This window comes from Nerophis ophidion, linkage group LG25 (genome assembly GCF_033978795.1).
Source record: "Nerophis ophidion isolate RoL-2023_Sa linkage group LG25, RoL_Noph_v1.0, whole genome shotgun sequence".
NCBI lineage: Eukaryota > Metazoa > Chordata > Actinopteri > Syngnathiformes > Syngnathidae > Nerophis > Nerophis ophidion.
Window position 1 is genome coordinate 23,796,209 of NC_084635.1, and position 22,989 is coordinate 23,819,197.

General features: G+C 41.0%; 1 protein-coding gene across 3 annotated transcripts in view; it reads right to left on the reverse strand.

Annotated features, from left to right (window-relative positions):
- The window catches only part of adamtsl5 (ADAMTS like 5), a 130,421-nt gene that overhangs the window by 21,857 nt on the left and 85,575 nt on the right, over positions 1–22,989 (reverse strand). For all 3 annotated transcript variants that reach the window (XM_061887559.1, XM_061887557.1, XM_061887558.1), the window contains exons 7-9: positions 15,414–15,537; positions 981–1,067; positions 258–421 (exon numbers count right to left, since the gene is read on the reverse strand). In XM_061887559.1, the coding sequence (XP_061743543.1) occupies positions 258–421; positions 981–1,067; positions 15,414–15,537 (375 nt within the window). The remainder of the gene's footprint in view (positions 1–257; positions 422–980; positions 1,068–15,413; positions 15,538–22,989) is intronic.

The window sequence follows — 22,989 nt, forward strand, 5'->3', positions numbered from 1 at the left end:
AAGTTAGAGTGGATGATAGCGTGGAAAAAAAGAAGCAGATCATATTCATTGATTAAAAAAAAGAAATCATGTAAAACTTGATGGAGTGTGTCGCCAACTTGGTGAAGCAATGGAGCGTAGCACTGCTAGGCTGCACCAAACTGAAGCAGATGAGTTTAACACCAGCAAGAATGTTGAAATAATATCTAAACCAGAGGTCTTCAACAGGGGTCTGCAGGGTGCCTTAAGTTTGACACCTGGGCTTTAGAAGCTCTTACCATTAGACGTAAATCTTCCTGGGTTGGACCTGGGACTTCAAAGCTCTCCCAGGTGTCAGCTGACCGCCGGTACAGAAGTTTGGTGCCAGCCACACTGTACTCCCCCGGGATGCTGATTTTCCAGTTACCGTTGATGACAAACTGGGCACGACCATTCTGAAGAGCTAAATTCATAGAAAAAGGTTTTATTGCGTGCAAGTTCATGTCAACTTCATTAAATGTTTTGTATCAGTGGTTCACAACAAAGTAGGAAAGAGAAGGGATTTGGGGGGCACTTTCAAGACCGAAATATGCCAAATGACCATAAAAGGCAGTGGTCTCAACTCAGTGCTCAGAGGGATTTTCCATGACTTATAATGGAAACAAGGACTTCACCTGCTTTGAGAGAGCTTTTAACATGTGTCCGCCTCAAGACCACAGTGTCCAGTAATACTGAATCTGTTTTATTTTGGTCGCATAAACAAGATAAAAATAGAAGTCGATGGGTATGTTGCCTGGAAAACACACACAACATCCAGCAAGCAGACAGGACTGTTGAGCCCTTTTTGTCTCTGGGGAGAGGAAGTAAAAGCAAGGCTAGGAAAAACTGATGTGACATGTTGGACTTATAAGTGTAGCCATTGAGCCGGTAACACAACCGTAACGTGAAATTGATACGCTCAAAAAGACCAGGTGGCCCGTGTGTGTGTGTGTGTGTGTGTGTGTGTGTGTCCGTGATCTTACCGAGATAATTCCTGCTGTTTTCCGTGACTCGGATGTGAGTGGCTCCAGCTGGTATCTTGGCTACTTCATTGTATCCAAAAGGTCCACCTACCAACAGAACCACACACATACTTGTTAAAGGCTTGAATCACCTTTCAGTGCAAAGTAGAAGAACAGAAATAACAAGACAAGAGGATCAAAGTTACTTATCACTTCCTTGAGGCTTGTTCAATGTCTAAGCAAAGAGAGCATTCTAACTGTCTAAGCTTTTAACCACAAAATTATACATGTAGGTAATGAATGTCAATGTAGAAAGTTTTTGCTTTATTCTTTTTATTTTTATTCTGAAAAGACATAACTTTGCCCTCAACGCAACAGTCAAGCAAATGCTCAGGAAAACTCAGGAAACCTCTACCCATTAAAGCAGTGGTTCTCAACCTTTTTTCAGTGATGTACCCACTGTGAACATTTTTTTTATTCAAGTACCCCCTAATCAGAGCAAAGCATTTTTGTTTGAAAAAAAAAAGACATAAAGAAGTAAAATACAGCACTATGTCATCAGTTTCTGATTTATTAAATTGTATAACAGTGCAAAATATTGCTCATTTGTAGTGGTCTTTCTTGAACTATTTGGAAAAAAAGATATAAAAATACCTAAAAACTTGTTGAAAAATAAACAAGTGATTCAATTATAAATAAAGATTTCTACACATAAAAGTAATCATCAACTTAAAGTGTCCTCTTTGGGGATTGTAATAGAGATCCATCTGGATTCATGAACTTACTTCTAAACATTTCTTCACAAAAAAAGAAATCTTTAACATCAATATTTATGGAACATGTCCACACAAAATCTAGCTGTCAACACTGAATATTGCATTGTTGTATTTCTTTTCACAGTTTATGAACTTACATTCATATTTTGTTGAAGTATTATACAATAAATATATTTATAAAGGATTTTTGAATTGTTGCTATTTTTAGAATATCTTTAAAAAATCTCACGTACCCCTTGGCATACCTTCAAGTACCCCCATGGGGTAGCCTGGTTAACATTTTGGTAGCCAGGAAAGCCTCTGTTTTTTTCCCACATTTGACAATTTTTGTATTTGAAAATAGGGGAGATTTTTTGGAAACAATAAAATAATTATAAGAAATATTTTCCAGTCCAGGGTGAAAACCTGGCCGCAAACTGCAATGCAACTGTGTTAATTTACCTGTGTGTTTTTTTTAAACATGACTTTAATGCAACGGTTCTCAAATGTGGGTACACATACCCCTGTGGGTACTTGAAGGTATGCCAAGGGGTACGTGAGATTTTTTAAGATATTCTAAAAATAGCAACAATTCAAAAATTCTTTATAAGTATATTTATTGAATAATACTTCAACAAAATATGAATGTAAGTTCATAAACTGTGAAAAGAAATGCAACAATGCAATATTCAGTGTTGACAGTTAGATTTTTTGTGGACATGTTCCATAAATATTGATGTTAAAGATTTCTTTTTTTGTAAAGAAATGTTTACAATTAAGTTCATGAATCCAGATGGATTTCTATTACAATCCCCAAAGAGGGCACTTTAAGTTGATGATTACTTCTATGTGTATACATCTGTATTTATAATTGAATCACTTGTTTATTTTTTTATGTATTTTTTTTTCCAAATAGTTCAAGAAAGACCACTACAAATGAGCAATATTTTGCACTGTTATGCAATTTAATAAATCAGAAACTGATGACATAGTGCTGTATTTTACTTCTGTATCTCTTTTTTTCAACCAAAAATGCTTTGCTCTGATTAGGGGGTACTTGAATTAAAAAAAAAATCTTCACAGGGGGTACATCACTGAAAAAAGGTTGAAGTGGGTTGTACTTGTATAGCGCTTTTCTACCCCTTGTTAAGGAGCCCAAAGCGCTTTGATAATATTTCCACAATCATCCATTCACACACACATTCACACACTGACGGCGGGAGCTGCCATGCAAGCCGCTCACCAGAACCCATCAGGAGCAAGGGACACAACGGACGTGACTAGGATGGTAGAAGGTGGGGATTAAGCCAGTAACCCTAAGATTGCTGACACAGCCACTCTACCAACTTCGCCACACCGTCCCCACTGATATAGACAAGTATTTAAAAAGACATAAAGAAAAAAATTCATTTTCATTCCGTCAACTTTCTTCTGAGAATCCTTCCACTTATTTCTTTACAGACACAGTATATGTTATTATATTCTGTTTTATACAAACTCCATTTCCATATGAGTTGGGAAATTGTGTTAGATGTAAATATAAACGGAATACAATGATTTGCAAATCCTTTTCAATCCATGTTCAATTGAATATGCTAGATATTTGATGTTCAAACTGATAAACCTTTTTTTTGCAAGTAATCATTAACTTTAGAATTTGATGCCAGCAACACGTGACAAAGAAGTTGGGAAAGGTGGCAATAAATACTGATAAAGTTGAGAAATTCTCATCAAACACTCATTTGGAACATCCCACAGGTGTGCAGACTAATTGAGAACAGGTGGGTGTTATGATTGGGTATAAAAGCAGCTTCCATGAAATGCTAAGTAATTCTCAAACAAGGATGGGACGAGGGTCACCAATTTGTAAGCAAATTGTCGAACAGTTTCAGAACAACATTTCTCAACGAGATAAACTGCAAGGAATTTAGGGATTTTACCATCTACGCTCCGTAAAATCATCAAAAGGTTCCAGAGTATCTGGAGAAATCACTGCATGTAAGCAATGATATTACGGACCTTTGACCCCTCAGGCGGAACTGCATCAAAAACCGATATCAGTGTGTAAAGGATATCACCACATGGGCTCAGGAACACTTCATAAAACCACTGTCAGTAACTACAGTTGGTCGCTACATCTGTAAGTGCAAGTTAAAACTCTGCTATTCAAAGCAAAACCCATTTATCAACAACACCAAGGAACGCCGCTGTCTTTGCTGGGCCCGAGCTCATATAAGATGGACTGATGCAAAGTGGAAAAGTGTTCTGTGGTCTGACGAGTCCACATTTCACATTATATTTGGAAACTGTGGACGTGGTGTCCTCCAGAACAAAGAGGAAAATAACCATCCGGATTGTTATAGGCGCGAAATTCAAAAGCCAGCATCTGTGATGGTATGGGGGTGTATTAGTGCCCAAGGCATGGGTAACTTACACATCTGTGAAGGCACCATTAATGCTGAAAGGTCCATACAGGTTTTGGAGTACCATATGTTGTCATCCACGCAACGTTTTTATGAAGACAAATTAAAGCCGCGTGTTACAACAGCGTGGTTTCGTAGTAAAAGAGAGCGGGTACTTCCCTGGTCTGCCTGGAGTCCAGATCTGTCTCCCATCGAAAATGTGTGCCGCATTATGAAGCGTAAAATATGACAGCGGAGACCCCGGACTGTTGAACGACTAAAGCTCTAAATAAAACAAGAATGGGAAAGAATTCCACTTTCAAAGCTTCAACAATTAGTTTCCTCAGTTCCCAAACGTTTATTGAGTGTTGTTAAAAGAAAACGTGATGTAACACAGTGGTGAACATGTCCTTTCCCGACTACTTTGGCACGTGTTGCAGCCATGAAATTCTAAGTTAATTATTATTTGCAAAAAAAAATAAAGTTTATGAGTTTGAACATCAAATATCTTGTTTTTGTAGCATATTCAACTGAATATGGGTTGAAAAGGATTTGCAAATCATTGTATTCCGTTTATATTTACATCTAACACAATTTCACAACTCATATGGAAACGGGGTTTGTACATGTGTTTTATTTTGCACGATTGCACCAAGTGAAATTCCTAGTTTGTGAACCAGTTCTCAAACAATGGCAATAAAAACAATTCTGATTCTGATTCAATATAGACAGTTCAATTACAGAAAAAGGCTTCAGAAAATAGCAAAAAATACGGGATTTTTATCACCATCAGTGTGTGAATGTGTGAATGGGTGAATGTGGAAATACTGTCAAAGCGCTTTGGGCTGCTTAAAAAGGGGTAGAAAAGCGCTATACAAGTACAACCCATTTACCATTTACCAACCACTGTCAAACAAACGTTTAAAAATGGAGTAGAATCCCTAACCAGGACTTAACCTCATGTGCCTTTCAACACGAGGCAGCATCACCATCTAATCTAACACACGTAAATAGCGTTCAGCAAGCCTAATGAAGACCCTTTGTACAGTGTTCGCTGGCCACTTTGCGGTTGACTTTCTGCGGTCTCAGTGCATGGTGGTTTCCAAATTTGTAAATAGGTATTTTATATAAACGTATCATAGGATGTATTTGAGCATCTAGCCGGAAATCTGGCCTTCTTCGTGAATGCACAAACTACTAGCTCTCTGCCTGCAGCTGGAGATGGAGGCTCTTTGTTTAAAGGACCCCTATTATGCAAAAACAATGTTTCTTACCTATTGGTGCCTGCTAATGTGTATTTGGGATCTGCATAAATCAAACCGTGGAGCCATTGCAAAGATATTAATAAAATAAATGTGCCTTTCTTCCAACTTCCGCTCAATGGGCTGTTTGGAATTTGCTCCTTTTGTGAGGTTTTTGCCGTGTTACAACTGTAATCAGAGTGCCTTGCGCGGGTCTGCCATTGTAGCCAATTAACAATTATTTTTTTGCTATTCTTTTGTTGTGGGGCAGACTGGCTCGTACATGCACAAGCATCCTCCGCTGCCGCCATTTCTAAAACATAGTAGCGTGAAGTTCTCAAACTACAACCAAGTAGAGGTGGGAAAGACGCATTTGAAGTGGAGGCATGTAAATAAGATCCGCCCACAAAATGGTGCATAATGAACGGACGGTCAGAAAGTGGTCTGGTCTGTAAAACATAACATTAAATGTTATGCAGACCACAATAAGGTGTTTTAAATGTAAAACAAAAACAAAAAAAACATAATCAAGTTAGAGTTCCAATGATTGTCTCACACACACACTAGGTGTGGTGAAATGTGTCTTCTGCAATTAACCCATCCCCATGTTCACCCCCTGGAAGGTGAGCGGAGCAGTGAGCAGCACCGTGCGCCGCGCTCAGGAATCATTTGGTAATTTAACGCCCAATTCCAACCCTTGAGTATCCAGCAGGGAGGCAATGGGTCCCATTTTTTCTGGTCTTTGGTATGACTCGGCCGGGGTTTGAACTCACGACCTCCCAGTCTCAGGGCAGACAGTCTAACCATAAGGCCACACAATATGACCCCTTTAGATGAATATATAGATACCATGTTGATCCCTGGGGGAAAATTCAGCCCCAGTCTGAAGCAGCGTGTCGATCTGTTGTGACATGGAAACTAAATTTTGTGTCACATTCACTTTGTTTGAGATCTGCAGTATCTGCGATAGAGGAGCTGCTCTCATAAACAAGAAGGTTGACAGGTATGATGGATATCCCTCAGGTCTGGTAGGTCGGCTTTGTTCCTTGCACTTGCAGCACTTTTGGGTACTGTCGATATTTGCAGGATATTTGTTCTACATTTGTTTTTTATTCTCCTGCGTTTATGTGCTTGCAGAACTTTCCAGTTGCGTGTGTTTTATTGTGTTTGTGTATTTTCGGTGTTGGATCATTTCTATGTTTGGGGTGTTGGGAACCATATTTACAACATTCATAAATACACATTATTTTGGCTGACAAACGTACTTTTTGACATTCTGGTTTTATGACACACAATGATGCGCGACTTGAGGAACTCCTTATAAATTATTTTTGTCACGCCCATGGGATCAGGTTTTGCTTTTGTCATGTTTGGTTTAATTTTTTTGGACACTCAGTTCCTGTTCCTGCACTTCCTTGTTTTCTTTGTTACCATGCCAACTCATTAGTTTTCACCTTGCCCTCATGCCACGCCCTTGTCCTCAGTTCTCACACCTGTTTGTAATTATCATGTCTATTATTTAAACCGGAAGTTGCCAGGAAGTCAGCCTGGCGACTTTATTCCTCAACTGCCTTCATGCCATGCCATTGCTGTATTATCGTTCTGTCCATGCCATGTAAGTTTTTTTTTTCTTTAGGTCACAATTATTTAGTTTTGTGTTTCATGCCTTTGTGCTAGTTTTTGTTTTTAGTAGACTAGTTTGTTCTCCGCCCTTGTGCACGTCTTTTGTTTGTTTCCTTTGTTTGTAGTTTGTTAGTATATATAAAAATGTACTTCCATTCATGTCTCGCTCGTGCCAATTTTCCTTTGCGTTGGTAAAACAAACTATTCCACAGTCCAAGTCGTAACAATTTTATTCCAAGGCAAAATTTCACTGCCGAGTACCAACAAAAAGGCAGGGATAGGTCTTGTAAGAACGTGGACTTTGGTGCAACTTGCTTTTGCAGCTTGCTGTGAGGGTTGTTTTACCGGAATGCAAACGGACTAGACCAGACATGGCTTGAAGGTAAAAACATGATTTTAATTTTAATTCAAAAGCTACAAATAAAAGGTGCTCACAGTGGAGGCACAAACCTTATTGCAGGGAATAAAACTAACACAAAGGCAGAACTATGAACATGAAACAAAAACACTTACGGTGACAAGAACTATGGAATGGACCGAATGAACACGAGAGATCCAACATGGGCAGAGCAAGAGATGAATGATGTCATTAGAGTAATGTCGCCAGGTCGACTACCTGGAAACTAAAGGCTTAAATAGTGACATGATTAAGGACAGGCACGTGAGTGCAAACAAATAAGGCATGTGAAACTAATGAGTTGTCATGGAAACTAAAAACAAACCAGGGTGCGCAAAAACAGGAACTAATGGAGTCAAAAACAAACAGAACATGATCACAAGACATGACAGGTCTATGGTTCCCCTGCTTTTCCGGAGTCAAAAGCTCTGCCTTATGAGTCACATTCATGACATACTGTGAACAGCTTTTTGCTTTGGTTGCTCCTACTTACCAATTTTTGAGAGACAATACGCTCAATGTCCGAACTACAGACATGCACCGATGAACTCTAAATCGTTGGACCTTGTAGGAACGATCGGTCTCCATCAATTGTCTATCCGTTTGCAGGAAGAGTGAAAACCTCACTGAACTGTGGAGTCCTCCAAACAAAGCCGACATTATCAGCTCGTGTTGTCCTTGCTCACATTGGCCCATTATGGCCAGCATCCCAGTGCTGGATGCTTGCACCATGTTGCACGCCACACTTGTCAAGTTGCTGTGAAGTACAGTGCATCCCAAAAGTTTTCACAGCGCGTCACTTTTTCCACATTTTGTTGTAATACAGCCTTATTAAAAATGGAATAAATTCCTTTTCTACAGACGATACCTCACAATGACAATGTAAAGTTGTTTTCTTTTTTTTTATTTTGCAAATGTATTACAAATAAAAAATTAAAACATCACATGTACACAAGCATTCACACTCACAGCCTTTGCCTAATTCTTTATTGATGCACCTTTGGAAGCAATTACAGCCTCAAGTCCTTTTGAATAAGATGTCACAAGCCAGGCACACCTACTTTTGGTACGTTTAGTCCATTCCTCTTTTTGGCACTTTCTAATGCTCTATCAGGTTGGATGAGAAGTTTTGGTTTTTTATCCAAGGTGTCTCTGTGCATTGCTGCATTCATATTTCCCTCTATCGTCACTCGTCTCCCAGTTCCTGCTGCTGAAAAACATTCCCACAGCATGATGCTGCCACCACCATGCTTCACTGTTAAGATGTTATTGGCCTGCTGATGAGCTGTGCCTGGTTTCCTCCAAACATGATGCCTGGCTTTCACACCAGGGAGTTTAATTTGTGTCTCATTAGCCCAGAGAATTTTGTTTCTCACGGTCTGAGAGTCTTTTGGGCACATTTGTGGAAAGTGGAAAACCGTGGAAAAAGTCAAGTGCTGGGAATACTTTTCGGATGCAATGTAACACTACTAAACAGCAACTCTGTACAAAAACAACAATGTATTAGTCAATCTTGGCTAAAATCATAGCTGGTTCTTTTCTGTGTTAGTTAGCTAGTTAGTTAGAGCCGTACCTTGGTTGTCATTAGTAATCTGTTCCAAAATCTCTGACAAAAAACGAAAACAAAGCATTTAAAGGCTAGTAAATTATTAACACACCTACACAAGAAAAGAGCAGACTAACACAAGCGCGGTTTTAATAACACCAACATGCGGGGTTCTTTTTTTGGACGCTTGACTCCTCAGAACTATACGAAGGCAAACTGACAAATTTTTCTTTTAGGCCCTTTTTTTATGCAACATTGCTGACAAAAGTGCTAATGGGAGAGGACCAAGATGGCGGCGCCCGGACGGGCTGCGCTCTCGAGGAGCTCCTGCTAAAGATGGAACATTTGGCAGAAATACCGGACAATTCCACAAACTTTATGGCTGGCTCACATCGTGGTCACTCCGTGATCACGTACGACCGCCAGACACTTCTGGATGTGGACGAACCGGGCCGTTTTGGACTGATAGACACTTGCGTGCTAGACTTGCTGACTAGCATGGGAATACATCGGCGGCTACATCCAGCGGCCTGTGAAGCAGGGGAGTCTAGTAGCAGCGGGGGCCGTCTACGGAGCAGACGCCAGCGGTGTGATCGGAAACGCGGATGCCGAGCGGGGCTAAAAACAAAGCAGAAGGCTAATCCCCACAGAACACCACTTTCCTCCATCCCGAAAACGGATTTAGATGGAAAATGCGAGACTACTAGTCTGGGTAAGGAGTCAGTTAAATTAGAACAAGTTTTTTCTGCTTTGAGTGTTTCAGAGTTGGACATGTGTTTTACTGAAGTGGCTAACTATGATGCGTGCAGTTTATCAAAGCAACAAACAAACAATCGGAAAATCCCCGTTACTGAGGTGGCTAACCATGATGTGTGCAGTTTATCAAAGCAACAATCAAACAATCGGAAAATTCCTGTCGTATCAATTCCTAGATATGGTCGTAACTATACTAAATGCACTGGGCATAATAAACACAACATTATTAATATTGCTACTACGGATAATTTGATCAAAAACTCCCTAAAACAGCCCACTACCTATAATATAGGTTTTTTAAACATAAGATCATTGTCTCCTAAAACGTTGTTAGTTAATGATATTATCAGAGACAACAATCTTAACGTCATCGGTCTCAGCGAAACCTGGCTTAAACCAAACGACTTTTTTGCGCTAAATGAGGCATGTCCTCCTAACTTTACACATGCGCATATTGCCCGTCCGCTCAAAAGGGGTGGGGGGGTCGCACTAATATACAACGAAAACTTTAACCTTAGTCCTAACATAAATAATAAATATAAATCGTTTGAGGTGCTTACTATGAGGTCTGTCACACCGCTGCCTCTACACCTGGCTGTTATCTACCGCCCCCCAGGGCCCTATTCGGACTTTATTAATGAATTCTCAGAGTTCGTTGCTGATCTAGTGACACACGCCGATAATATAATCATAATGGGGGACTTTAATATCCATATGAATACCCCATCGGACCCACCGTGCGTAGCGCTCCAGACTGTAATTGATAGCTGTGGTCTCACACAAATAATAAATGAACCCACGCATCGCAATGGTAATACGATAGACCTAGTGCTTGTCAGGGGCATCACCGTTTCCAAAGTTACGATACTCCCGTATACTAAAGTATTGTCCGATCATTACCTTATAAAATTCGAGGTTCAGACGCATGTTCGTCAAACTAATAATAATAATACCTGCTATAGCAGCCGCAACGTTAATACAGCCACAACGACAACTCTTGCTGACCTACTGCCCTCGGTAATGGCACCATTCCCAAAGTATGTGGGCTCTATTGATAACCTCACTAACAACTTTAACAACGCCCTGCGCGAAACCATTGATAACATAGCACCGCTAAAGTTAAAAAAGGCTCCAAAAAAGCGCACCCCGTGGTTTACAGAAGAAACTAGAGCTCAGAAATTATTATGTAGAAAGCTGGAACGCAAATGGCGCACGACTAAACTTGAGGTGCACCATCAAGCATGGAGTGATGGTTTAATAACTTATAAACGCATGCTTACTTTAGCTAAAGCTAAATATTACTCAAATCTCATCCACCGTAATAAAAACGATCCTAAATTTTTGTTTAGTACGGTAGCATCGCTAACCCAACAAGGGATTCCTTCCAGTAGCTCAACCCACTCAGCTGATGACTTTATGCAATTCTTTAGTAAGAAAATTGAAGTCATTAGAAAGGAGATTAAAGACAATGCGTCCCAGCTACAACGGGGTTCTATTAACACTGACACGATTGTATATAGGGCGGATACTGCCCTCCAAAATAGTTTCTCTCGTTTTGAGGAAATAACATTAGAGGAATTGTTACAACGTGTAAATGGAATAAAACAGACAACATGTTTACTTGACCCTCTTCCTGGGAAACTGATCAAGGAGCTCTTTGAATTATTAGGTCCATCAGTGCTAAATATTATAAACTTATCACTCTCCTCGGGCACTGTTCCCCTAGCATTCAAAAAAGCGGTTATTCATCCTCTTCTTAAAAGACCTAACCTCGATCCTGACCTCATGGTAAATTACCGACCGGTGTCTCACCTTCCCTTTATTTCAAAAATCCTTGAAAAAATTGTTGCGGAGCAGTTAAATGAACACTTAGCGTCTAACAATCTATGTGAAACCTTTCAATCCGGTTTCAGGGCAAATCACTCCACGGAGACAGCCCTCGCAAAAATGACTAATGATCTATTGCTAACGATGGATTCTGATGCGTCATCTATGTTGCTGCTCCTCGATCTTAGCGCTGCTTTCGATACCGTCGATCATAATATTTTATTAGAACGTATCAAAACACGAATTGGTATGTCAGACTTAGCCCTGTCATGGTTTAACTCTTATCTTACTGATAGGATGCAGTGTGTCTCCCATAACAATGTGACCTCGGACTACGTTAAGGTAACGTGTGGAGTTCCCCAGGGTTCGGTCCTTGGCCCTGCACTCTTCAGCATCTACATGCTGCCGCTAGGTGACATCATACGCAAATACGGTATTAGCTTTCACTGTTATGCTGATGACACCCAACTCTACATGCCCCTAAAGCTGACCAACACGCCGGATTGTAGTCAGCTGGAGGCGTGTCTTAATGAAATTAAACAATGGATGTCCGCTAACTTTTTGCAACTCAACGCCAAAAAAACGGAAATGCTGATTATCGGTCCTGCTAGACACCGAACTCTATTTAATAATACAACTCTAACATTTGACAACCAAACAATTAAACAAGGCGACACGGTAAAGAATCTGGGTATTATCTTCGACCCAACTCTCTCCTTTGAGGCACACATTAAAAGCGTTACTAAAACGGCCTTCTTTCATCCCCGTAACATCGCTAAAATTCGCTCCATTCTGTCCACTAAAGACGCTGAGATCATTATCCATGCGTTTGTTACGTCTCGCCTCGACTACTGTAACGTATTATTTTCGGGTCTCCCCATGTCTAGCATTAAAAGATTACAGTTGGTACAAAATGCGGCTGCTAGACTTTTGACAAGAACAAGAAAGTTTGATCACATTACGCCTGTACTGGCTCACCTGCACTGGCTTCCTGTGCACTTAAGATGTGACTTTAAGGTTTTACTACTTACGTATAAAATACTACACGGTCTAGCTCCATCTTATCTTGCCGATTGTATTGTACCATATGTCCCGGCAAGAAATCTGCGTTCAAAGGACTCCGGCTTATTAGTGATTCCCAAAGCCCAAAAAAAGTCTGCGGGCTATAGAGCATTTTCCGTTCGGGCTCCAGTACTCTGGAATACCCTCCCGGTAACAGTTCGCGATGCCACCTCAGTAGAAGCATTTAAGTCTCACCTTAAAACTCATTTGTATACTCTAGCCTTTAAATAGACTCCCTTTTTAGACCAGTTGATCTGCCATTTCTTTTCTTTTTCTTCTATGTCCCACTCTCCCGTGTGGAGGGGGTCCGGTCCGATCCGGTGGCCATGTACTGCTCGCCTGTGTATCAGCTGGGGACATCTCTGCGCTGCTGGTCCGCCTACGCTTGGGATGGTTTCCTGCTGGCTCCGCTGTGAACGGGACTCTCGCTGCTGTGTCTTGGATCCTCTTTGGACTGGACTCTCGCGACTGTGTTGTATCCATTGTGGATTGAACTTTCACAGTATCATGTTAGACCCGCTCGACATCCATTGCTTTCCTCCTCTCTAAGGTTCTCATAGTCATCATTGTCACTGACGTCCCACTGGGTCATTATTGTCACCAATGTCCCACTGGGTGTGAGTTTTCCTTGCCCTTATGTGGGCCTACCGAGGATGTCGGGGTGGTTTGTGCAGCCCTTTGAGACACTAGTGATTTAGGGCTATATAAGTAAACATTGATTGATTGATTGATTGATATTGTGGGTTTGAGGAGTTGCATCTTTCTGTGGGGTTTGTTCTCCCGGGATGCAGACAGACTACGCCGGACAAGGCGTGCAGGTAGGAACATGATTTGTTCCTCATGAATCATAACGCGTACCAAAAACAGAAATAGAGCAAAAGGAAAACGTGCCGATCGCACGGGAAGCTAAGGTAAATAACTAGCACAGGAATCGTAGATTAGGAAACAAGAAATACCGAGGTACATGACTGTTGCATATAGCAAATGAAGAAACCAGACTGGGCGTGGCAAGAAAGGTGAATAAATAGCTCTTTGATTAGTGGTCGACAGCAGGTGAGCATGCCGACCACTAACCAGACGCAGGTGAAGCCAATTATCCCCATAAAAACCAAAAACAAACCCAGAGGTGCACAAAACAGGAACTAAAGGAGTCCAAAACTAACAGAACATAACAAAACATGATCCGAGCCACGGATCATGACAGTATGTGTTAGGAAACAGTTATGATGCATGCCTTCATTATAATTTGTTTATGAACGGAGGAGACCAGGCCAGAAGCAGCAACTAGACATTGCTTTAACTTACAGTTGTATAGATGTCTCATTGACTCGCCTGCTGATGGCCTCACGTAGCATCAAAAATAAAATGTGTCCTCTCCTCTTTCTCCCAGGTGTACACATATTACTATGTGGAATATATTCTTAGATTATTGTTTTCAAGGGAAGAAATTCAACTTCCTCACGAAGAAAAGCATCTGATTGGTTCTCCATTGTAACTAACTGCCGACCCCTCTTTCATATGGGTTTTAAATAGCTGTGGTTGGATGTACTGCCAAATTGTCCCACCCATGGACTAGACGAAACTAAATATGATGAGATTTCGTTTCTGTCAACATTTTCGTCTCATTTTTATTGGTCAACAAAAATATCAGTTCAGTTTGTTATCGTCTTAGTAAATATTCATTTCTTTTAATATGTTATTGTCTTATTTTCGTCAGGGGTAAATAGGTAGAAAAAAATTATTAGTCAACAAAATTAACACTGTATGCCCATTATTTCCTATTGGAAACTTTTTTTTCGAAATCTGAAGCAAACACACATTTTCCCCACTAAGGTGTTAGTAAAAATCTGCGCTTACACCAGTGTGGAGTTGAAAAAAAATATACGTTCAACACCCAACTGTCACGCGCATTTTTTAGCTACGGATGATTTGGTTACGCGTAGTACCACTTCTGCCTCTACTGAATGTTTTTTTAATCACCCACTTTTTTAAACGCCCATGCATGTTATAATTTGTGTACTGTTGTTAATACAAATACTGTCACATATTTATTTTGACACAAACCAAACAGCTCAGTTGTACCCGTCCGTACATAAACATTTACCGTATTTTTCGGAGTATAAATCGCTCCGGAGTATAAGTCGCACCTGCCGAAAATGCATAATAAAGAAGAAAAAAACAAAACATATATAAGTCGCACTGGAGTATAAGTCGCGTTTTTTGGGGAAATGTATTTGATAAAACCCAACACCAAGAATAGACATTTGAAAGGCAATTTAAAATAAATAAAGAATAGTGAACAACAAGCTGAATAAGTGTACGTTATATGACGCATAAATAACTAACCGAGAAGGTGCTTGAGTATAAGTATAAGTATAAGTCGCACCCCCGGCCAAACTATGAAAAAAACTGCGACTTATAGTCCGAAAAATACAGTACTCCTCTGTACACAAACGCTGTAAATCTTCACTCTGGCCAAAGTTTTTAAAAAATGCATTTTTCAGACTTGGATGAAAGGCACATAGAAAAATATGTGTTTCAAAGTATGGGGTTCTGTTAAAGTACCTCGACTTTGAACTTTACATACACTCACATTCTCTCTGAGAGTATAACAACTGTAATTTTGAACCCCTCGTTGTTACTTTAATTTCTGTTTGGGGAGTGAGGGAGGACGACTGCTTTTGTTTGGCAACAAAACCCTCATGAAAGAACATTCACTATCAAAAAACCAGTGGATTGCCTGGAATTATCTTGAAATCAAGTAGGCCTGAAAGTGATTCCTTATGGTGATTATACGCTGATTATTGTGTGTGTGTGTGTGTGTGTCTGTGTGTGTGTATCCTACCTGCCTCCAGGCCGTTGCTCTGGTAAATACTCCTGTGATGAAGGCAGGTGGTGTTTTTCCCTCCACAGACCATGCAGGCGTCTTCCTGCTGCTTGGAACCCAAGATGGAGTCACAGCCAGGCTTCTGAGTGATGCATAATTCAAACAACTGTTTATTGTACTTTACAAAAGATGGGATGTGATGGTATTAAATCAGAGGTGTCCTAACTTATCCATTGAGGGCCGCATATAGAAAAAGGAAAAGTTGCACTACAAATACTGAAATCTAAGTAAGATAAAATATCTCTAATAAGGGTGATATTTGCTTATTTTCTCTCTGATAAGATAATTCTTCTCACTAAGCAGATTTTATGTTAGTATTTTACTTGTTTTAAGGGTTTTGGTCCTAAATAATCTCAGTAAGATATTACAGCTTGTTGTTGAGATTTTATCACCTATATTGAGTAAAACATGCTTAAAAGTATATTTGTCCAAATGTCCAAAACACACCCAGCAATGGTGCACAGGAAGGCGGGGAGGAAGAGGGGAAAAGGCAGCCAAAATGGTCAAAAGTCCCAATTGTGTCCAAAATACCTCCCACGAGTCTCGCCGCCGGCCGCACAAGTCCCAGGATGCAAAAAATGTCCAAAATGCACCCAGTTAAGTCCCACGGGAAGTAAGGGAGAAAAGTGAGAAAAGCCTACAAAAATTTTAAAAATACCTGCCCAGGTTCGAGTCCGACAAGTCCCGCTGCCGGCCGTGCAAGTCCCGGCCGGGGTGCTCAAAATGTCCATAACACACCCAGCCGAGTCCCATGGGTTGGGGGGTATAAAAGTTGGAAAAGTCGGCAAAAGTCCCAAAAATTTTCAAAATACCTACTCAGGCTCCAGTCCCACACGGAGTGACACAGGTCTTAAGACCCGGGTGTGATTTTTGAACATATTACCAACTTTTCTCACTTTTCTCCCCGCCTTCCCGTGGGACTTTGCTGAACGCGTTTTTGGACGTTTAAGGGCATTCTGGCCGGCGGCGGGACTTGTGGGACTCGAACCTGGGTAGGTATTATGAACATTTTTGGGACTTTTGCCGACTTTTCTCATATTAAAACTAGGGGTGGGCAAATTAATGCGTTAATTATAAATAAATAAATGATAAATGGGTTGTACTTGTATAGCGCTTTTCTACCTTCAAGGTACTCAAAGCGCTTTGACACTACTTCCACATTTACCCATTCACACACACATTCACACACTGATGGAGGGAGCTGCCATGCAAGGCGCTAACCAGCACCCATCAGGAGCAAGGGTGAAGTCTCTTGCTCAGGACACAACGGACGTGACGAGGTTGGTACTAGGTGGGAATTGAACCAGGAACCCTCGGGTTGCGCACGGCCACTCTCCCACTGCGCCACGCCGTCCGTTACGAGTTAACTCATCAATCTATTAACGCCGACAATTATTTTATCGCACATTTGCGTATGTTGTTTACATGCTTTTATTTTGTTAACGCCTTTTCTTAACAAGATGGCGTCGCCCGGATGGGCTTCGGCGTCGAGGGGCTCTTGGTAAAGATGGAACATTTGGCAAAAGTACCGGACAATTCTGCAAATTTCATGGCTGGCTTACAGCGTGGTCACTCCGGGATCACAATTCTGAATGTGGATAGATCGGGCCGTTTTGGACTGAATGACGCGTGCTTGCTAGACCGGCTAGCTAGCATGGGAATACTTTGCCGGCTACATCCAGCGGCCTGTGAAGCAGCAGAGTATATGTGTTGTCTGTCTATTTATGAATAATGCAGACGAGGAGTGTTGGCTTGGTAGGGTAGTTCTTTTTTTCCCTGGCTCATAACATCACAATATAGTACCACGTATATGCGTTCAGTTTATCAAAGCACCAAGCAAACAATCGGAAAATTCCCATCATATCAATTCCTAGATATGGTCATAATTATTTTAAGTGCACTACGCAGAATAAACACAACATTATTAATATTGCTACTACGGATAATTTGATAAAAAATTCCCTAAAACAGCCCACTACCTATAATATAGGTTTTTTAAACATAAGATCCCTGATTAAAAAAAATGTGTCTGCTGTTATCTCAGCAATTGCCTGTTCAGATGTTATGATTGTGGCTCAGAGATTTGTATGTAGATTATATTTATTTTCCATAACAAACAGGATAACTTAAATACCCTGGCAGTGGCAATAAGCTTAAACGTTTGTATTTACATTTTTTGAGTTGATTTTCATAAAATATGCTATTTAACTGCTACTGTTTAACAAGGACTGATTTAAATTGTGTTTGCACAACAAATGTTTTGGCGCTTTTGTTCATGTGGGAGAATATTCCAATAAAGGTGCAGTACACACTACTTTTGAATTCATTATTGGGCTTTGCGTATACAATGCAGTTAATCGCGATTAATCAGAGAAATAGTGCGATTAACTTCGATTAAATTTTTTAATCGTTGCCCAGCCCTAATTAAAACACATGACAGCCAAATAGACTTTTGCTGTTTTATTTTCAATGAAGCAATATAAAATACGTAAATATGTACTTATATAGTAGTGCAGTTGTTATTAGTGAGAATACACTTATTTTAAGGTATTTTGGGGTTCATTGACGTTAGCTAATTTTATTTGTTTTGAAAAGTCTTGAGAAGCCAAATTTTCTTGTTCTATCGGCAGATAATTTTGCTTAGTTCGAATAAAATACCCCTAATTTTTGTATTTTATTTTTGTTGTTTTTGAACACTGACATTTTGTGTGTGGGGGGGAGGCACCCTTGACATTCTTAACATATTAAATAATCAAAACATGCTGAAATGAATGCTTTTTATTTGCTTAACGTTACGTCCCCCCGCAAAGGCTTAAAAACACAAATATTCGACTTACTCATTAAAAGACCTATGGCTACTTCACGAAACAATGACGAAAAAAGTGGCATGCACTCCAATGCAAGAAAGGAAAGACCGAACAAGTTTTGACCAAAGGCAACAATTATACATGAGGTTTTCGGCACATACACCATGTTGACATCAGTCGTTATAGTTTGATAAAGATGGAGAAAAACACACATACTCTGCATAATAACAACAAGGCAACAATCATGGCAGTAAACACAAAGTTGAAACGTAAAATCCATCCTTACTAGAGCTAAAACGATGCATATTTATCCGGGAGAGTTTTGACAGCAATTTCCATGACCCAGCCACACACAAAGAAGTTGTAGAGCTCCATGCGTTTCAAGGAGAAAGGGTAAGGTCTTTAATCTCAGGAACACCATTTCTACCGTCAAGCATGGTGGTGGTAGTAATATGCTCTGGGCCTGTTTTGCTGCCCATGCAACTGGTGCTTTACAGAGAGTAAATGGGACAGCGAACAAGGATGATTACCTCCAAATTCTTCAGGACTACCTAAAATCATCAGCCCGGAGGTTGGGTCTTGGGCACAGTTGGGCGTTCCAACAGGACAATGACCCCAAACACACATTAAAAGTGGTATACGAATAGCTAAATCAGGCTAGAATTAAGGTTTTAGAATTACCTTCCCAAAGTCCTGACTTAAATGTGCGGACAATGCTGGATAAACAAGTCCATGTCAGAAAACCAACAAATTTAGCTGATCTGCACGAATTTTGTCAAGAGGAGTGGTCAAAAATTCAACCAGAAGCTTGCCAGAAGCTTGTGGATGGCCACCAAAAGCGCCTTATCGCAGTGAAACTTGCCAAGGGACATGTAAGCAAATATCAACATTGCTGTTTGTATACTTTTGACCCAGCAGTAGACCCATAATAAATTCATAAAAGAACCAATCTTCACAAATGTTTTTTGTGACCAACAAGTATGTGCTCCAATCAGAGTTGTAGACATTATTGGAAACTCAAGACAGCCATGACATCATGTTCTTTACAAGTGTACGTAAACTTTTCACCACGAAAATGTACAAATGTTCAAATTGTCACATGTACTGTGACAATTTGAACAATTGCATTGTCGATTGAATAGAGGTAATTATTATTATTATTCATTATCAATTGTGCTATTTCTATTGGCATTTGTATTGCTCCATTTGTAGTGCAATAATGTTTGTTGTCATTATAATATTTACTTCACTAACTGCTTCGTTGCTACCACTTTCCGCATCATGTTTGTACATCGTATTAGCGGATGTTTTTCTGTTGTTGTTGTTGTTGTTTTTCTCTTTGTCTTACCCTCCTCTTGTACCCGCAATTTCCCTTTCTGTCTTCCATCCATCCATCCATTTTCTACCGCTTATTCCCTTTTGGGGTCGCGGGGGGCGCTGGCGCCTATCTCAGCTACAATCGGGCGGAAGGCGGGGTACACCCTGGACAAGTCGCCACCTCATCGCAGGGCCAACATTCACACTCACATTCACACACTAGGGCCAATTTAGTGTTGCCAATCAACCTATCCCCAGGTGCATGTCTTTGGAAGTGGGAGGAAGCCGGAGTACCCGGAGGGAACCCACGCATTCACGGGGAGAACATGCAAACTCCACACAGAAAGATCCCGAGCCTGGATTTGAACCCAGGACTGCAGGACCTTCGTATTGTGAGGCAGACGCACTAACCCCTTTCTGTCTTCCTTTCATCCCCTAATGCTCCATAAATCCACTTAATAAAGTCAAAGAGAAGTATCCCACGCTTCTCTTTTGTAAAGTAAATCTGTACAGCAGGTATGGTCATCTACATCAACAATATGATTTGCCTGAGTGGCTGGACAGGACAAATAGATAAATAAATAAAATAAACAAATTGTATGCCAAAGTATGCCACCGATTCTGTTCATAACTTTTATGGACATAATTTCTAGGTGCAGTCAAGGCGTTGAGTGTTCCGGTTTGGTGGCCGCGGGATCAGGTCTCTGCTATTTGCAGATGATGTGGTCCTGATGGCTTCATCTGGCCAGGATCTTCAGTTCTCACTGGATCGGTTCGCAGCCTAGTGTGAATCGACTGGAATGAGAATCAGCACCTCCAAGTCCAAGTCCATGGTTCTCCAGAGTGGAGTGCCACCTCCGGGTTGGGGAGGAGACCCTGCCTCAAGTGGAGGAGTTGAAGTACCTAGGAGTCTTGTTCACGAGTGAGGGAAGAGTGGATCGTAATATCGACAGGCGGATCGGTGCGTCGTCTTCAGTAATGCGGACGTTGTATCGATCTGTTGTGGTGAAGAAGGAGCTGAGCCGGAAGGCAAAGCTCTCAATTTACCGGTCGATCTACGTTCCCATCCTCACCTATGGTCATGAGCTTTGGGTCATGACCGAAAGGACAAGATCACAGGTAAAAGCGGCCGAAATGAGTTTCCTCCGCCGGGTGGCGGGACTCTCCCTTAGAGATAGGGTGAGAAGCTCTGTCATCCGGGAAGAGCTCAAGGTAAAGCCGCTGCTCCTCCACATCGAGAGGAACCAGATGAGGTGGTTCGGGCATCTGGTCAGGATGCCACTCGAACACCTCCCTAGGGAGGTGTTTAGGGCACGTCCAACCGGTAGGAGGCCACGGGGAAGACCCAGGACACAGTGGGAAGACTATGTCTCCCAGTTGGCCTGGTAACGCCTTTGGGATCCCACGGGAAGAGCTGGATGAAATGGCTGGGGAGAGGGAAGTCTGTGCTTCCCTGCTTAGGCTGCTGCCCCCGCGACCCAACCTTGGATAAGCGGAAGAAAATGGATGGATGGATGCCAAAGTTGAAAAACTCAGTGTAATACATCCTCATCCTTCTATTAATCTAGATGAGAGGCAGTAAACTTTCAGGAGTAGTGAGAAAATAGCAGACCAGTTAATATCTGCAACAAGGGCACACAACCTTATGATCATGGCACCGTTAGAGATAGTTTGTCTAAGTTTGTGCTTGTAATACCAATATCTCTAATACTTGGTTAATATTCAAGTCACAAAATGTAAATGGAACATTGTTGGCAGTTTCTGGATTGTTATTTACTGGGTTTTTATGGGCGGAATAGGGGACCTCCTATTGGCTCTGTTGTAAGTGTAATTTTATTTACGTTGCATTATGAATGCATCAAAAGATATATATCCGTCGCCATGTCTTTCATAATTATTTTGAACAATAGGCAAAATTCTAAAAAAGTGCAAACGCCTTTTAAATACCGGTTTGTACTGTAGCACTTCAATGCAAACCCCTTTTCCATATGAGTTGGGAAATTGTGTTAGATGTAAATATAAACGGAATACAGTGATTTGCAAATCCTTTTCAACCCATATTCAGTTGAATATACTACAAAGACAACATATTTGATGTTCAAACTGATAAAAATGTTTTCTTTTGCAAATAATCATTAACTTGAATTTGATGCCAGCAACAAGTGACAAAGAAGTTGGGAAACATGGCAATACATACTGATAAAGTTGAGGAATGCTCATCAAACACTTATTTGGAACTTCCCACAGGTGTGCAGGCTATATACTGTATCAAAAACCGACATCAATCTCGAAAGGATATCACCACATGCGCTCAGGAACACTTCTAAAAACCACTGTCACTAAATACAGTTTGTCCTTACATCTGTAAGTGCAAGTTAAAGCTCTACAATGCAAAGCAAATGCCATTTATCAACAACATCCAGAAACGCCGCCGGCTTCTCTGGGCCCGAGATCATCAAAGATGGACTGATGCAAAGTGAAAAAGTGTTCTGTGGTCTGACGAGTCCACATTTCAAATTGTTTTTGGAAATATTCGACATCGTGTCATCAGGACCAAAGGGGAAGCGAACCATCCAGACTGTTATCGACACAAAGTTCAAAAGCCAGCATCTGTGATGGTATGGGGGTGCATTAGTGCCCAAGGTATGGGGTAACTTACACATCTGTGAAGGCACCATTAATGCTGAAAGGTACATATAGGTTTTGGAACAACATATGCTGCCATCTAAGCGCCTTCTGTTTCATGGACGCCCCTGCTTATTTCAGCAAGACAGTGCCAAGCCACATTTAGCACGTGTTACAACACCGTGGCTTTGTAAAAAAGAGTGTGTGTTACGCCTGTGTGGCATCGTGGTGCCGGGTTTGATTACCTCGTGGATGCGTCAACAAGTGAACACAGCAAAGGTAAGATATAAACAATTTATTTAACGAAATGGATCTATGAAACAAAACACTGGTGCTAATAAAAAGGCAAACCAAAGACGTTAGCATAAAAGCTAAGATATACAACAATGAGAACTAAACTGGCACGTAAGCACATAAAAGAGTAAAACAAAAACATACAGCATGAGAGCTTGAATGAACAAATGGCTTAGCGTGAAAAGCTAGCGAGAATATACATACTTGACAGAGTGCAGGCGTAAAGAATAATGAAAAGGGACGGGCTTAAATAGGGAAGTAATCAAAAGTGACAGGTGTGCAGAAACCATGATTAGCAGGTGGGATCAATGAGCAACCATGGTGACTGACTAAACAGGAAGTAAGAGGGTAGAACGATGGAGTGATACAACAACTGGAAGTATAAACAATAATATGTGGTGATCCAAGTAGCGGCTCGCAACAGTGTGGGTGCTTTCTTGGCCCGCCTGCAGTCCAGACCTGTCTCCCATTGAAAATGTGTGGCGCATTAT